Source organism: Oryzias melastigma, linkage group LG3 (assembly GCF_002922805.2).
Source record: "Oryzias melastigma strain HK-1 linkage group LG3, ASM292280v2, whole genome shotgun sequence".
NCBI classification, from domain to species: Eukaryota; Metazoa; Chordata; class Actinopteri; order Beloniformes; family Adrianichthyidae; genus Oryzias; species Oryzias melastigma.
The window spans coordinates 12,126,892-12,145,653 of NC_050514.1; the positions used below are offsets into that span (position 1 = coordinate 12,126,892).

Below are 18,762 nucleotides of genomic sequence, written 5' to 3' on the forward strand. Positions count from 1 at the left end.
TTTCCCCACTCATCCACGCTGAAACTCAACATCACATCACCAATTCTGTTTGTTGCTTCTTCAAAACGTTGAATCCCATGTTTCACATACAACATACAACATGCGTATAATCAACACATTCGATCATAGCAGGGTAGAAACATGAAACATCAACTGCTTTTAGTTCAAAGCTCTGAATATTTTTGGCGTTTCATCCTTAAAAGTGAATACTCTCAAACATTCTCTTTGTGCATTTGCATGTTTTCTACATAACCAACTCATCATCAGCTGATTGCTATTTCTAAGAATGCTTTTTCTTATTTTTTTTTCCTAAACTGTGATTACATATGATTAAAATGACATTTACAATAGTCTCTACTGAGAGTTTCTGATACTTTGTGTTTAGTTTTGTTTTACTTTTTATGCATTAGGGATTTGAAAAGTTTTTTCCTTGAGCTGTACTTCAGCCTCTGGTCATTTTATGACTGGTAGCTCTCAGTGAGGACAGACAATGACGTGAAAACACTGGACCAAAACATTGTAAAGGACCCGGAGAGCCATTCCTTTGCATTTGTGGTTTAAATGTATTTCCATCAGATGATCCAGCATATGTCAGTTCACTTTTACAGGACCCACTAGAGCGCTAATACAAGCCTCTGACCTCAGACAGAGAGACGGGGACAACCAGATAGTTTCCTCCCTTCAAAGCCAGGTGCCCTTTGTGGAACAGATCCAGGGTGAGCTGAAGGTAGAGGATGGAGCCGTGGCTCCGTGTGGACAGGTGGCTGCTGAACTTGCTGAGCAGCAGAGGATCCGGAGCGGACCCTGTTGGTGTGGTGACGTTCGCAGCGACCTGGCTGCTGCTGCTGACCCGGTGATGGATGTAGTCGCTCAGGTCGGCTCCCAGATCGCTGCTGTCTGGCAGGATGTCCAGAGAAATGCCAGAGAACGGAAGGAGCGTGGTGATTTCCTGCAGGAGAAGGAAGGCCACAGTTTCAGGCAGGAACTTTCAATTATTTTAGGTGGGTTGCATGTCTTTGGTGCATGAGGGATGAATTATAAGCATAAAAATCAAGACCAGTTCCTCAAATGCTGTTGCCTCTGAGTCACACAGAGCCATGGGATACAGTACAGTAAATAGTGTGACAATGACTCAAGCCCCAGCATTGCTCACAGGCTTCTCTCAGAATCACATTTTAGCTCCTCTTCTCTGTCATCCTCTACTGCTCAACACTGGCCAAAACCACGGATGATGATCATAACACTCTTACGCAGCTCATGTAAGCTCTATTTTTCACCATAAAGCCCTGACTATTAGGTTTAGCCAAACACACCTGACTTGTGGTCGCAGACATCACTTGACCTCTTGGCAACACTTGGTTGTGGGGTAAAAAATCTTTATGTGACCCTCGTAAGGCAGAACTCAAATATATGTCGAATGACTTATACTTTTCTCTGAAGAAACTCTAAATGTCTTTTGTGTCCTTTCAAACACAAATCTAATTACATAACCAGCTGGCGGCTGTCATGGTTCAGACTTCCAGCGGATGCCTGCTGGTATTACCAACCATTCAGGGCGTAATCCATGCAGCCTTTGGAGGCTTGGCTTCAGCAGTGGACAGATGTGTCTGTTTGGTGGGATTACAGAACGGATTGAAAAAAAAATACATCAGACTACAGAGAGCTACACTGCCAAATGCCACATTGCCTATAATGCAGCAGCGAAAGCATAAAATAGACTCTGAATACCACCCCAGCTCTAATTCAATTTGAATTATTTCCTATTACAAAGTACTATTGTTTTTTCCAGTAATTTAAAGTTTCTCACAATAAATGACTTCTAAATTATATAAAAGACAAATAAATATACAAATGTGTAACTTTAAGAGCCAAATTGCATTTTAGCTTTAAAATTATATTGGGACTTGGACATTTTTTGAGGGGGAATACCCCGGATTTAACAGAATTTAAGCATTTTTGAGAAACTTCTTTTTAATGGTTCATTTCAAGCACTAGTTGTTGATAATACAACAAGAAATCACACAAGTATATCAAACTCCTTACAGAGTCAAGTAATGAATTGACTAAAAAAATCAAGAAAAACAAATGAGAATGCAAGAAGATGATGCTATTCTCTTAACAGTATAATTACTCATAATCATAAATAGAGATGTTTGTAGTTATACAAACATGATTCTGTACATTTAATGATTATTAACTCAAGTCAAGTAGAATTATTTCCTGAAAAAGAGTGGAAAGAAGCAAACTTAAATAATCCCCCCCTTACTGAGTTATTTTGTTTCATATTTTTGCATATTTATCCAATGAAACTGTCAGAAAAATAGACTCATTTGCAGCAGAAAGTTATGAAGAGTAACCCTTTTTCTTTCTGGGTTAGAGGTGAGCTACAGTCTTCTAATGGATTCACTTGGGAGATAATGACTTTTCTCCAGCCTGTTGGACGGAGAATTCATGTCAATAAGACGCAGACTTGTCACCGTGACAACAGGGGAACATGACTCTTATTGAGAATTAATACACTCGACAGATGCCGACTGAATGGAGTCAGGAAAAGACCGTGTAAACTCTTCAAACTGGCACAACGCAGCATGTCCACTGTGGGCCATCTGCAACGGCCAAACAGCTTTACAGGACATTTGAACCCAAGAACATCACAATTTTCACAAGCTCGACTTTAGCCTGATCAGTGAGTAGGACTGAGCAGGAGTGACTCAGGAGGCAAACACAGATGTGATGAGGCAGAGTGGGAGGTGCAAGGAATGGTTTATCTTCTGTGCTTACAAATGAAATTAAATTAAAGCAACAACGTTAAACTTGGAGTCCACTAATCTTAGAAAGTATGATATAGAGGTAAAATTCACACAGACTTGTGCCGGAACATTGATGGTGAATAATGTGTATTTGATCATTTTATGAATTTGAAGCATGATGGACAAACTTTTTGCATTCAGAGGGACATAAAATCCTTATAAGAAAATAAAAAACGTAATGAGATGCATACAAAAAAATAATTAAAAATCATAATCCAGATCCTCAGACTTACCACAAGACCAGTTCTGACGGTGACCACCAGCTTCAACCACAGTGGGAACTTGGAAATGATTTTGGTGATGAAGGCTGCTATTGTGTCTCCATAGTCTGGTTTATGAAACTCTGCCTCATTGAGACTGTCCACCAGTATGACGTAGTCTTCTTCAGGCAGCCTCCGCTCTAAAGACATCCAGAAGGATAGAAAAAATGAGAAAGCGTAGTATTTCTAAGCTTTTTGTACACCTCAAAAACCACTTATTGATTAAATGTGCCTGTCTGGATGGCTGATGTACTATGACCTTGTAAAGTTGAAAAAAAAAAAATCACTAACTGCTAATTGCTGTTGTGAAAAACTTATGATTACATCTCTAAAATATGCATACATTGATTACTTTATTCCTTAACCCTTAAAGAACCAGACCAATTTTTCCTATAAAATAAAATGATATGGAATACACCATAAACCAATAGACCACCTAATACATTTCGGATGTTTTTCTGTGACATGGACGTCACCCATGGGTTCACTTGGACTAGAACAACTTCAAATCAAAATATTTTTTTGTCCGGTTATTAAAAAAACTAATTTAATCTTATTACAGATTTTTGACTTAAAGGGGGCATACCATCAAAAATCATTTTTTTTTACTTTTAAGTGTATTATACTGTTTATTCCTCTCTATAAAGAACCCCAAAGCAGTGTTTTGATCAGTAACGCATTCCTGAGTAATCCTCTACAAACCCTCCCATACCCACAACAACAAACAAGTTCTCACATGCTGATGTCACAGATTGAGAACAGCCCCTTTCAGGAAGAGTCTGCTCTGTCAGCACCTCCCCAAATCAGCACAATACCTTATAATCTTCCAATTGTTGTGTTCTGTCATCAATAAATTCCAGTTTATAGACACTGGGCTCCAATTTTTTAAACTGCCTACCATGCTTTTCTTAAGTCGTTAAGAAGACTATATATATATATATATATATAAAACCACATATTACCCTTGGTACACTAAAAAACAAATAATTTATGAAATAGTTAGTTATTTTCGTGAGTTTTCTTTCCTTCACTGAAGTAAAACGCCTCGATCTTAGAGGTACCGTCTTTCACTGCTTGTGGGTGCTTCCCAATTCATGACGTCACCCTAGAGCCGGCATCGTGTCTGCGATTCAGCCACAAAAACAAACAACATCTGAACTTTTGCAAAGATGGATGTGCATTCTGTATATGTACAGTAAAATCGTTGTAGCGATGGCTAACGGTGGATGGTTCTAGAAGTGCAGACTCGTCTTGAAAGAGGCTCACTGCTCATTTTCGTTGGTTGGGAGGGGTTGGTTCTTAGAGCACAGTTTTTTGGAGGAATACTCAGAAACGCGTGGATAGATCAAAATACCGTTTTGGGATTCTTTATAGTGAGGAATGAACATTATAATACATTTAAAAGCTGAAAAAGTTGATTTTGCATGGTATAAGACCTTTAATTGACCACCTGGTGTTTGACACTAGAATATTGTAGTAAAAGACATGGCAACTTAAACTTCAGATCATTTCCCTTTAAGCCTAAAGTAGTTGATATGACGTGTTTCTTCATTTCAAACTCAAAGGTGGTTTTTCAAGATGTTAAATCATGAGTACTACTCCATGCATTTCCAAACCATCTCCTTGTAGTTTTAAATTAAGTACTGACACAGTAATACATCACCTATTGTTAAGGTGTCTTTTATTTAATTTCACCACCTGTCCAAATGATGTATTACTACATGTAAAACAGTAAAAATGCAAAGAGTATGCGTTATCCTTTTGCATAAACATAAGCTGACAAATCCTTTCTGCAAACCGGTGAGGACTCAAACACAAACATTCACTCACATGAGTGGATCTCACCTACTTCTAACCTCTGGAATGAAGCAGCAGAAGACAAAGCACTACTTTACAAGGATTGTGGAGGGCCTAGTTGTGATAGCACATCCATCTAGCTGACTAACTGCATCACAAGAGTCTGAGCTGGTTAATAAGCTCATAATATTCTAAGCCTCTCCCATCTATTTTCTGACCTTGAAGCCCCCTGGAACGATGACTCAATAGGGCAAATAAAGCACTCATAATTTCTGGATGTAAATGACTAAACATTTGTTTGACAAGCAATTGTTTCAAATAACTGATCTTAACTGCAGAGAACAATTTATGAGCCCATTATCAAGTCATTACTTCATACTGTACTGGGCTTGTAATTACAGGACAAAGGAAGCAGACATTTTTCTGCCTTGCAACGAATATACTTTGTGAAAGTGCAAGTATTTATACTCGAGTAGGACTTTTGTCTCTGTGCATTTGGGTTCCATTACCTTTGCGCAGGCTGGCCAGAGGCTCTATGACACCCTTTCGAAAGGCAGCGATGGGATCCTGAACGCAGGAGCGTAAGCTGAGTGTGTTTTGCAAGTGAGGCTCCTGTGCCAGCAGCTCCCTGTATGGAGTGAGCTGCGGTGCTCTGGCCAGCAGAGCGGCGACACTGTGCACAAACTCTGGAACCAGGCAGGTGTAGGTGTTGTCAGCTTGGCAGAAATGGTATGCTACCACCTGACAGAGGGTAAAGATAATAAACTGTAAGTCTTTATCAAACAATGCATGAAAACTTGACAGAAACAATACACTTCCTGATATTTTACCACGTCTCGAGTTGTTTTAACTTCTCATTGGTCTACATCTTTCCAAACTTTTCTCAAACTCAGCACAGTTTGAATGTTTTGCTTCATTAAGAGCTGGAATCATAAAATAAAAAAGTTATGATGACTTTCTGAAATGTCAAGTTAGGTAGGGGCGGATATTGAGAGCGAGTGCGTCTACGTGTGTGTTATGTGTATTTAATATCTATTCCTTCTGCTTTGTGTGGTTTCTGCTTTGTCATTTGTGATTATAATTTCTTGAAATGAAGGACCCTCTTAAAAACTAGATGTTCCATCTCTAGGGGTTTATCCTCCCACTCTAGTTCAAATGTGTAAATAAAAGTAGTAAAATGAGTCAAACTCTTTTGCTCTATATTCTTGACAACAGAAAAACTTGTTTTAAAACTAAAAAAGATGCTGATCTCGTTTTGTTCACATTTTGTTCTAACATGAGTTATTTCCACTTATTACACCACTTTTCGTCATTTATCAAACTAAACTACAATTAGGTTTGTAAAAACTAAAAAAACAGAAACCGTTGCTTAGAACTGGCAAAATATACTTATTGGGCTGTAATTTAAGACATTTTATTTAGCTTATTTTTTTACTTTTTGAATGCTTGTGTGGAACTTTCTAGATTGTGATATCTTATAAGAATTTTTGTTAAGTAAAAATAACTTGCTGCATGGACAGATAATTTACCTAGTAATTTTCTACTTAAAATTTTTGTTCTTTTCCTAATTTTTGGGCTAACTCTTTTTGCTGTCTAAAAATGTTGCCCAAATGAACAAACTTTTAGTTCAATGTCAATATTTTACAAGTGGAAGTTTTTAGATTTTGTGTTTTGAAAAATTGCTTTTAATTAAATAGTTCATTTTTGTAAAACTTTCTTTTTGAGTTGCAAAAGAAATATTTTTGATTAGAAAATATCCCTGCCTTGCTCTCAGACTGACTCTTTGAATAAAAATGTTAGTATTAGTACTAATGTGTAGTAAAAGCACGTGTTAAATAATACCTAAAACTACTATAATTAGGATTACAAAGTAAACATTTTTCATGATTCTAAAATAAATGTAAGTGACAGCCCAACTGTGGTTCAATACTGACAGTGCAGAGGAGATGTGGTCTTCTTCTGTGCGACTATAATGCGTCAGCAGCAGTGCTGATTCATTTTTTTGCTTGAGAGCTAAAGGAGGCAAAGTGTAATGTACCACAGAAACGATGCATCACACGTACGGGTCCAGAAAACCTGTAGAGCATCCAAGAGCGTTCCAACTGTGGCCCAGTGTGGGCAACATACTCCTCAACCGATGAGAAGATGTGTGTTTAAATCTCTGTTTATGTGTGAGAAGTCTTTTGATACAAACACAACTCACTATAGATGTGAGTAATCCACATATAACATCATCAATGATTTTTTTTTTTTGCTTTTGAGCAAACATCCTTCCCATCACAAGCAGTCTGACTAGTTCCCATGGAAACTCTTATTGAGGCCAAGTTAGTAAATTTAGAAGCTTCCATGTCATCTTTGCAATGCACACAGCAGCGTGTTCTACATGCACTAAGAAACACACAACAACACTCTGACATTAATGTCAGAAACAGGCCGCCTCGTAACACTTGGACACGTAAGAACTCCGTTTTTCTGTCAGACGCTAATCATCAATACTCATTGTGATGGTCTGGTTCATGTTCAACTTTAAACATTATGTAAGAGTCAGGCTCTAAAAGATCAATCATAGAGCATTCAAAAACAACAAATGTATTTTCCTTTTGTTTGTAGTAACTGCAGGTGAGTCAGCAGTCTGCTCAGCAACAGTATGAAAAGGGATGTGTGCTCGTCGTGGTTGTAGGTTTGTGTACTCTTGAGTATTTGTGAAGCCTCCCAGTGTGCTCTTCTTCCACTTTAGAATCTTACAAAGCACAGTTTGGAAAGTATTCTTTCTGGCCAGAATCATTTTACGGCTCAGAATTCAATTCCACTTCAGCTTGAGATTTGGGGATAAAGGAAAGGATTGAAAATATAATACGTGAGGTTTTTTCCAACCATGACCCACATGGTTTGGCCAATAAATGCTGGGCTACTTATAATGTATGGTTAGCAGCAACCCCAGGATTCAGTTTGAATCTTGATTTCTATGTCACAGTTTAGTTTGGATTCAATATAGGATTTATGTTCTAGAAAATAATAAAAATCAAAATATTTGGAAAACACCTTTTTTTGACGAAAAGCCTTCAGCTGGCCTATAATAAGCCTGATGTAAAGAAATAAAACAATAAATAATAAGTCCTTCTTCAATTTAGCACAATTGTTTGACATACAATGTTTCAGTGATTTGTACACTAAAGCTAAATCAGATTATTCTTATCCCAACATTATCACCAAATCCACCTGCTAATGACAATAGAACTCACAATTCTTCAATTTTAGACTTTTTTTTTGTAAAAATAGTCTTTGATAACTGATGATTCCAGAAGGAGTGTCAAATTATCACATGAATTAATTATAGATAAATTAGCTCTTTTATAGCAATCTCATTTTAAAACTATAATTATGATCCATTATGTAAAAGATAATGCCCCACGTGGTGCTCTCTATCTTAAAAGAATGGACGACACAGAGGCCTGATCCCATTGTACCGTTGCCTCTGCGAAGTCCATTAATTTCTGATAATGCACACTTCAAAGGGCATTATCATGCTTACACTATAGTCATAAAAATAAATATGAAAACAATTATTAGTACTTTAATCTTGTTTTTTTGCTTTAACTGTTTATCCACAAAAGTGGAAAATTGGATCAACTCTCCAATGGGTTGTCATGGTAACGGCCTACAGAGCTCTGCTGCAGGCCGCTGATGAAAGTGGTATATAATATGCTAAAGGTCATGATAAGTTAAACAAAGCATCACTCTGGAGACAAAGTGCACCCCTAAATGCTTGTTTGTGTCCAGTCACAACAGTCCAAAGTTTACTTTCTCTTCTGCAGCATTCTAGTCTTTAAAATGATGAAATAAAAAAAAGGAAAACTATAAAATCACTCCTATCTTGTGTACTGTCTTGCTATTGCGAATAATTTTAGAATCAAGTATTTTAACAATTAACATATGTATAATGATTTTAATAAAAAGTTTGTGATCAATATATTTTGGTTGTTCTGAAGTGTTTCTACTGCTATTTGATGTATTCAATTAAATTATTCTAGATATGATGTTTTTTTTGTTTTTTATTGGAAAAATTACCCCTTTTAAAAAGATTGGGGGAAACAAATTTTCAAAAGAGATTTTCAAAATCTCAAAAATTTCAAAAAGAGATTTTCAATTTTTTTTTAAAGAGATAAAAAAGCAGCCTTTGTAGGTTAGAAGTCTGTTATAATAAATACAATCATAAAGCCACCTCTTAGGTTGTTTTTTTTTTTTTTTACTTCATCACAATGTCACAAATCTAGATGAAAATACCCCAAAATGAGGCTTTTCAAAGCAATATCATGTAAGATTAAAAATAGATGAATTAAATAAGTTATATGTACTTAATCATAAAAAAAAAAATGAATCACATGACGGCACAGGTTTAGGTTGATGGAAAGTCAGGTCATTTTTTCCCCATTTTTTGCGGATTTTGTAGGTTTTATACCATCAGGTAATGGCAGATTTCAAAGTCAGGCTTTTGTAAAATTTCCTAAATTGACAATTAAGCGCATTTTAAAAACTTTTGCTTTACCAACAGTTAGACAATAAAGGGAAATCTGCAATGCGTGTATTTCTTTTGCTCCATGTACCTTGGCAGCTAAGCTTCTGACAGGATCCTTCCTCTGCGCTGTAGCATCGCTCGTTCCTGCGGCGGGGCTCTGGCTGGAATCAGCCGGCGTTTTGGAGGCAGCTTTTCCCTGCTTGTCCCCGCCTGGCCACAAAGCAATTTAACATTAACACAATCCCTGTGTAACTGCTGCTGATGTGAGCAAAGTTAACTTGACAAACAGTTAAACTGCAGAAAATAATGACTGTATCTGGAGGGAGGAAAAAAAACCTCAGCAGGCTGCAAACATCTTTAATCAAGATAGACTCTCTTGAGGTTTGAAGTGACAACATACAGAATAGATGTAAATAATTAATTTAATGACACTAGAAAGTAATTGTAAACCCGCTTCTTCCTCATCTTTATATCTGAACCTCATTGTACTTGAGAAAAATGCTGGTGAGGGGATATTAAGAGATGAAATAATGTTTGTATTACTTCCTATATTTACCTCAGTACTAAAGAACATTCAGGAGGACACCACAGTGTGAAATATTTACTTTTGTGAGCTACCTATTTGCATAAGAGGCTTGTTTTTTTTCCAGTGCCACTTTGAGGTAAATCACAATAATCACACTCCGGTTACAAAACGGCAATCAGCCGACAAACATCAGGGGAGAACTTGAAAGAAGAGTGTGTGACCCAGTTACAAACTCCCTCTGAGAAAGTGATATTTCCTCCAATATCTGCTCTGACTGTAGCATGTTTGAACTCAGCTTGAGGAATCGGGCGACCAAAGAACAGAGGCTTACATTTTGGAGAGGAGCCGGGGCTGTGAGGGATGTTGGGACCTCCGTGTGGCGTTCGGGTGCCGTGGCAGCTGAGCGTCACCAGCCGCCAGATGATAGCGCTTTTGCCAGACCCCGCGTTCCCCACGATGACAGCCCCACGTCCCTCGCAGCTGCTGCTTTTTTTCAGGACGTCCTCCAGCCGCGTGAAGAGCCAATCCCGGCCCACAAAAGGAGTCTCTGCTGTGAGGCCGGGGACTTCAAACAGCAGTGGCTTGAGCATGATGTCTGCTTGCTTGAATGGCACCAATCTCCCTAAAAATCATACCAGAAGAGAGTGGAAACAGTCGTAAAGGTGTAGTTTTTTGTGCTTCCCAAAGCTGTGAGGTTAGACAGAGTTTCTACAGAAAGCTATGGTTAAAAATACATGATTTTCCCCAAGGGGATGTCACAAAGTACCTTTGGAGTCATCACTAGTGCGTCCAGCTGTGTTGTGTTTGCGGACAGAGCTCCTGTGCCCAGCAGACCTTTGGCTGTCTAGATAACTCAAATCTTCCAGACGGGTTGAACTGGTGGCTAAACAGAAATAATGAGTCAGGAAAACATCCTGAACCTCAGAAAATTTCTAAGACATGCATGTAGATACTCCTATCAATTACTGCATCCATGAAGACAAATGAAACACAAAATGCTTATTTCTTTCTTTTACAGATACATCCTCAGTGACCTTGAAAAGATGAAAAAATTCATCTCACACTCCGCAGTCTCACGCTGACATGAGTCTGAAATGACTGAATCTTTTTATGTTGTTTGAAGGCAGCAATTTTGTCACATTGTTGGCTGTAAAGCAGAAACATGTCTGCACACAATAGGAAAATAATGTGCTTTCATGTAATGACTTAAGGGGCTACACAGAAAAAGCCAGTTTGATAAATAATACAAAACACATTAAAGAACAAGAGTTTTATCCTCCCACAATTCCCTATCTATTCATCCACTCACAACACAGAGTTTAAAGGAGAGATTATTATGAAAGTCTTTATTTTATTTATTATAATTTAAATACATATAGATGAAAAAATGGGAAAGATACTTTGAAATATGAAACAGAATAGTTTTTTGTACACAATTTATATGCAAAAAGGCAAAGATTGTAGCATAAATAACTACACAGAAAAAAAGATGACCTCATATCAAGTTAAAAAAAATATTATGAGATGTTTTTCCTTTGTTACAAGTTTGCAATAAAATGCCAATGGAACTAGTCCAATTTGACTTGGTGAGATTCTTTTAAGTAAGTTTTGATGTTCTAAATTTAGCTACAAACACTCATATTCTGTGTATTCCTCTAGTAATTGGAAATGTATCCCACAACAGTCCAACTATTCCTTTTTTCAGTCCAAAACTATCTAAACGACTAGAATTAGTCGTTTTAAGATACATTCATCTTAAAATTATGATCCAACTTTCGTGAATCAACCAATTCTGTTTCTTGAAACCACTAAAACTGTTTTTTTTCTTAAAAATATTATGTAAATTTATAAACACTCAAAATATTCCTTAAAATAAGCATCTAACCTTTTTGCAAAAAGGGTTAGAATTGGTGAGTTAAGATTATGTGAGGACCAACCAGCATTCCTTGAACCCTTATGATAACATTAAATGCAAATTAAATATTGAATTTAATGAAAATGTTATTGCAATGGCAAACTTTTCCTTACTTCACATACATCAAAATATTTTTTTACAAAATAAATGTGAATTTCTGATTAGAAAATCAGAAATAAAATACAGAAATTGTCTTTCTGAAAAAAAAAACTTTTTCAACATTAAATCTGGATTTATATATGTTTCATGTAATTCACAATCAAAATCTCATAGTAAACTTCTGCATTTAGATATTGTCAATAGGAAATTAACAGAAAGTCGTCTTATTCAGAAGTACAAACCAGTGGTGGTTTGCACAGAGAAACGAATAAATCTGTTTCTCTTGTTTGAAGTAGCCACAAGTTGTTACTTCGGGTTTAATTAAATGAAAACAAAGGAATCATACACTCAGTTTTTAGAAAGTGCTGAAGGCCGCATGTATTGACTTTATGACAGGAACCTGCGGGCCGGTGAAAATTTGAATGCATTTGGCCCCCAGTCTGGCTTAAAAGATGTTGATTAACATCAAATGACGTAACAAGAAATGCAAGTTTTAATGTCTTACACCAAGACTTTACATATACTGAAAAGCTACTAATATGTCAGTTTTTTTCTTATAAGATATTCAAGCTAGAAACTAGACAAATATACTTGGTGAGATTTTGTGTTTTTGCATTGCAGTTCAAGTGCAAAAGTACATTTATAATTCAAACAACTGAGGATGCAAACACTGAAGTTTGATTGGTTAACTCTAATGATGTTGCCATTCAACTCCTGATTTGAAATGACCAGAAATTTGTTTCATTTCAAAAATCCTGCCTTAGTGTGCGGGTGTATAGGAGATGTGAACACTCACTGGGATTGTGCTATTATCGATTTACTGCACTGATAAAATCCTTCATAAAGACGGAAGATCTTGCTTTACTAATGCCCCTAATCTCTGCAGAGCAGGATTAATAAAAGATCCAAACCATATCCATATCCAGATTAAAAAAAAGATACAGTCCAATCAAATGAGCATTTTGCTTCTACGACCATGCACTGTTTTAAACTATCAGTGTCCAAAAAAGGTGTAAAACATCAAAATCAAGGACTAAAAACACTCAGTATGTTCAGTATTTGTGCACATTTTTTATTCTGATCAGAGTACTGCTGACCTCTTCTCTTTCTGTTTTATTTAAATTTTGTCTGACATAATTATGCACCCCAGATGCAGTGACTAGCTTATGTGTGCTGCATGAACGGTACGCCTGTGAGAACTGCTGGAGTATGCCTAAGAATATGATAATGAACTGGGCTATGAGGAAGAATTTCAGCCTGCTTTGCAGGCAGAAAGGACCTCCCTAACAGAGAGCCACAAAATCCTCATTAATTACATTTGAGTTGAAATGTTTATATTCTTAGAAGTGGAAAAAAAACCAAGAAATCTTTGTCATTTTGTAGGAAAATACTAGCTTTTAAGACAAAAGGACATGCTTAGAAACACAAACAAGTGGAGAACTGCAGCCTGAAAAAACATCCACAGTGAGAGGACAGAGAACAGTCTGCAGCAACACAGTGTGAAGGAGGTGTGGAGTGGGAAGACAGCGACTGCTGGCTGAAGACAGCGTGGCCAAATGGCTGAGTGGATCAACGATGCAGTGAATGAGTAAAAACATGTTTTCAGCCAGTTTGACACCAGGACTCCAGGACAGCTCATCCTTCCACCTATTTACAGTCCAACCTATTGAATATTGGCTGCCCACCTGCACGGCTCTGCAAATGACTGCTTAGCTGTTAGCCTCTTCTAAATCCTTCATTCCCTTAAAGGTCAAACCCCCAGCCTCCCTCCACCCGACAACACTGAGAGGCTATCGTCACTTACCAAGCCCCCACTCAAAAAATGAACCATTTGAACAATTATTCTGGGAAATGTATGTCAGTGACTGATGTATCTAGTACTAAAAGAGTAATGTAATGTAACATTCAGTTTAGTTTGTATGTTTGAAGCATTAGATAAAACAATCAGTGTCAACATGTGGGATGAGATCAGACGATAAGCTGTGGAAGAAACCACTAATAACCCCCTGAAGGCCTCAATGGGAAGAATTGTGGAAAAATTGAGTTTTGCTAATCAGGTTTGGATTTTATTTCTGCCTTTTGCTACAGTCAGATATACACTGTCCCTGCACGATGAGGTAGCATCGACAGAATCTTCAAGATTTTGTGCTACCACTCAATTTTTTGTTTAAAATCGTTGGTGTGGTCATGAATGGCGGCCGTCAGGATAGTAGAATTGCCCGCTTATTATATACCGCCGGACTACCGGGCGACTAGCAGCCGGTGGCACTTGAAATGGACGGCTGCCGTCCGCAGACAAATACACATTGTCCAGTCAGCGATCTGCTAAAATGCTGCCCAGCTACTGCCTGATTTTGTAATGGCGCCATCCCTGCCCGTCACAAGATTGTCACCCCCCGACCTCAAAATTTTAGAGAAAAATGTTCCAGTCAGCGTAAAAATTTAACTTTTTCCAAGAAGTTTGTAAAAAAGTGAATAAACTTGCGTTTAGGTCGCCGTGTGGGGTTATTTTGGGATATTTGACCATAGTCTTAGCTGGGAACCATTCAGATTAAGTGAAAGTCTGCAAATCTGAAAAATAAGTCTGTATTTATTTACAGATAAAAGCTACACCTACATCTTTCCTCTGGATTTAGATGTTGAGATATTTAGGTTGAGAACTTAAAATTAGGAGAAATTCTATAAGAAATGTCTTTTTTTTTCTCCAGACAATTTCAGTTGTACGAAATGATATTTCAAAAGTGGTAGAATAACAGCAAAACAAGTGGAACAGGTAAAAAGCCTAGCATTTCTCTGGACTCACAGTTGCAAGCTTTCGACTTAAACACAAAAACAGCCCAATTTTGCAGAGAAAACCCATCAGACACACCAATTTCTTGGAGAGAAAACTGAAATCAACTTAAATGCGGCAGCTTAACGGGCCTATTCCATAACCCCTAAATGTGTTTTCCCATAAAACACGTCCAGTTGCAGTTGAAAAGCAGCTGACATAAACTGCTTTCCTCTCCGGTGCCAAACTACGTGAAATGTCAGGGCAGGCGAGGAATGAAATTACACGAGTGTTTTATGTGCTAAAGAAACAGCAGTCTTGTGAACAGCCTGATTTAGGAAGATGCCCAAAGCACCTGGCACCTAATATGAACTGTAGAAAATATTTACAGAAGGAAACTATAAAGAAACAATAAAAAAAGCTTCAAGGATGCTTTTAACAGACTACTGTCCTCCTAAGTGGTTCAATCTACTACATTCAACAAGAGGCTAATTAGATCAGCACCTTGTATTGACTTTTTCAAACTGTCTAAGTTATTAGTCGCATTATTGCAGGCTGCAACAATAATCATCTATCTCATAACACTTTGGACTAAATGAGTTTATCCAGCTACTCCATAATTTTTGGGTTATGGCTTCGGTAATGAGAACACACGGACTCTGCCCTCCATCTATTTTGGACCTCTAATTCTGCTACAGCTACCTGAGCAAATAAACCTCATCTCTGCTCGGTTACAGTGCTGCAGTTAAAGAGGCAATATTCCTGAAGTATTCTACCCAGTTATTAAAATAACATTACACTTCAGCCCCTAATGTGTGCCATAAATTTAATTAACCTGTGACTGCATCCTCTAATTCCTCCCCGATCAGGATTGTAGCAGCTGCGGTTCACGCGGGGTCTTTTCATCTTTACTCTGAATCTCATCAAGAGGGGCCTAAAGCACCAGCTGACAGAAGAAACTGGCAGGCATAACTGTGAATCCACTCCTTGGAGGATCTTTTTTTCTCTTTCTTCTCCCACCACAAATGAACTGACATCTAAGGGAAGAAAAAGAGCCTTGCGCGCAGGCAAAGATCGTGACTGGGAAGGGGAGGGGTACTTTTTTTTTGACAACTGGAGGCCTCCGAGGACGTCTAACTGGTGCTGCTCGCTAAGTGTGTGTGTGTGTGTAGACCCAGCCTCAGTGGTAAGTGGAGCATCAGTGCATGCTGCAGTGAAGTTTAGCTCGGCATCGCAGATATTCTTACTAATTAGGCTTTTGCTGTATTTGTTCACGAGGAACTGGAAAATGTCGAGTCAACAAACAATGTAATCAATTAGCTATTCAGTCGATATTAATCACTCCATTAATTAATCACCCAGGTCACAGCTGTCCCATTCATCCTCTCATTAGCCATCTTCATCAGTAAAATAACAGGAGCTTTGTCAACTTCCTTACATTCTTGCTACTAATTAACTCTCATTTATTTGTTTTTTTTACAAAAATGAAAGTGCAAAAATGACACATTTGTTGAGTGTGTTTGTGGGATGGAAGGTGGGTTGACTTCAGCCTCTACTTGCTGCAACCTCAACATCACTCCAAGAAACTGATGTTAATTATGGGGTGGCTTTGGTAAAGGTAGGGGGGGTTTCTGGATGTTCTGGATTTCAGCTTTAAACTGGCAACATGATTTCAGCACAGGAGAAGGATACTCGCTATACTGCTAAACTATAGATCTTTAATTTATGTAATTGACTGTATGTGAGAATTGGAGTGAGTGATATATATATATATATATATATATATATATATATATATATATATATATATATATATATGTGTGTGTATTTTTAGTGCAAGTTATTTCAGTTATGAACTGAATCACATAACTCAATAAAATGTGTGGACTCATGTCAAACGTTCAAAGCATTTGACTGACAGATTTTTGGACTTCCAACAAGATCATGACTGATTGGAGTGAGTGGTTACCATGGAAATTTTGTCTCAGACGAATTTGGGATCAATCACTGCCTATTTTCTCTGTCTGGCTTTACTATGATGATGTTACAAAAAAAAAATGGCTGGTTGGAGCCAGAAATTAGCCATTTTCTATGGGTGACATCACAATCGCTCGGTCCAGTTCTCAAATACAGTCAGTCATTTTAAGCACAAAACACCAGGGGAACATATAGATATAATAAAGATATTTACCTGCCACTGAGTTTGGACGGGGTGCCACCAGCGAAGAGGTGTGGTGTTTGTTGTGCTGAGGGAGGGGTCTTTTTGGCGCAGGTGGAGTCCTGGGTTCTGTGATCTCAGTTCCTCGAAAAGTTTCATCTGATTGTGGCATCAAGTTGTCTTTGGTTGGCCGTGGATGGCGATCATTACATGCGTGATGGGTGACTCCAGGAACCCCACCGCCGCCTTCCTCCTTGGTGGGAACCTCACTGGAGGTGCTGCGGTCCTCATTCTCAGAAGAACTAGTGATGGTTGCTGCATAATATAAATAAGAAAATATTACTTGAAAGAAGGACGAAATATAGCTAAAAGACTCTATTTCTGTTAAAAAATATATCTTTTAAAATTTTATGTCCTAAAATTTATGATTAGATTTTATTTAAAAAAAAGAGCTAAAAACATTGAGTTCCAGTTTTCAATCCTGTTCTTTAAAATGCCTGAGTGACCTACTTCTTTTCGCCCCACATCCCATTTTCAAGGAGAATAAAACAGATTAAACACAAAAAAGTCAACATTTCTTGTAACAACATAAAACAGAAAAAAACAAAGCAGAAACTGCTATATTTTCAAGGAAATTGATTGTCAAATCAAGACAGAATTTCACACTTCCACTTCTGAGTTTCTGTATTTATGTAACAAATACAGCATGACCTGAGTTCAACAGCCTGAAAAATCACCAGGGGGGAAAAATAGCTTCTATGTGCTTTAAAAAGTTGATTGGAGTCACATTGCAAAACAACAGCTTTAGTCTGAGGGAAACACATTTCCTCAGTCAGAACTGAAACACACCTTTTGGCGAAAGCAGACATTAACTCATCAATCAGAGAGCTTTGTGGCCCTTGATGTGCCTTTTGTATTCAACTATAAATAAAAACTCTATTTAAGGAGAAAAAAGTGTCCTATTTTAGGAGAAGCAGACCCGAAAGCAACAAAGACAGCAGTGTCCCAGTTTTGACAGGAGGGAGCTCAGGCCTTAAGGCTCGAGTGGCACAAATGACGACGGCAGCTATGAGGTTGGGGTGCGCAACTAATAGACTATGAAGAAGAGTCCAGCTCCCGTTTGTGGATATTTATCAGGTATGAACCTGAAGCTCTCACCTATAATTCCACTATCCTTGCTCTCCAAGGTGGAGGTGGGGCTTTGAGATGGAGGCCCCGGGCTGTTCCCAGGTACGAGCCCGGAGGCAGAGCAAGGTGCCGGGCTGCGGGCGGGGCTGGAGAGGGTTCCACTTGGGCTGGTGCTGGATCCGCAGTGAGGAGCAGATAAGGGTAAAGGTTGGGGCAGAGACTGGCCTCCAGCACTGGTGCTCAGGGTGGATGTGGGGCTCTCTGAACAGGGTGAGGTGGTGCTGCAGGTCAGAGTGGAGCAGGGACTCCCCCCCTGGGTAAAGGTGTCACACTGGAAAAGCAAAGCAGAAAGAAAGACATGTAGTGAAGCTGTTTACTAAATGGAAAAAAAAATGTAGACAAAAATAATAAAAAACTTTGGTCAGAATGGATTAATTAATAAAGTTATTTTTGGCTATATTGAACAGCTTTATTGTAAGTGGGGTCAATAGAAAACTATTTAAAAATTTAGAGAAAAAAAGCCCAATCAAATAGTCACTGCATCAAAGACTTTAGCTTTTCTGCCTTTATAAAACATAATTGTTAGCTTATTTTTGCAATCTTTCTACAATCACAGATTTTTTCAGTACATCAAGGTCGTTCTACAAAATGATTACTGAAATCCATCTCTATTGTCCCAGTTGAAAAACAAATGAAAAAGATTCACTTTTGAAGGCTTTCTTTTTTAAAAAACATTTTGAATATTTATTCTTAAAATGAGTCTGTGACATAAACTCCCCAAAA

The 18,762-nt window shown here is 37.9% G+C and overlaps 1 protein-coding gene across 2 annotated transcripts in view; it reads right to left on the reverse strand.

Annotated features, from left to right (window-relative positions):
- LOC112160615 (protein TANC1) overlaps positions 1-18,762 on the reverse strand; it is a 39,289-nt gene that overhangs the window by 11,416 nt on the left and 9,111 nt on the right. For both annotated transcript variants that reach the window (XM_024295262.2, XM_024295261.2), the window contains exons 6-13: positions 18,010-18,310; positions 16,885-17,166; positions 10,676-10,792; positions 10,241-10,531; positions 9,472-9,593; positions 5,377-5,608; positions 3,044-3,210; positions 641-949 (exon numbers count right to left, since the gene is read on the reverse strand). In XM_024295262.2, coding sequence (XP_024151030.1) covers positions 641-949; positions 3,044-3,210; positions 5,377-5,608; positions 9,472-9,593; positions 10,241-10,531; positions 10,676-10,792; positions 16,885-17,166; positions 18,010-18,310 — 1,821 coding nt within the window. The remainder of the gene's footprint in view (positions 1-640; positions 950-3,043; positions 3,211-5,376; positions 5,609-9,471; positions 9,594-10,240; positions 10,532-10,675; positions 10,793-16,884; positions 17,167-18,009; positions 18,311-18,762) is intronic.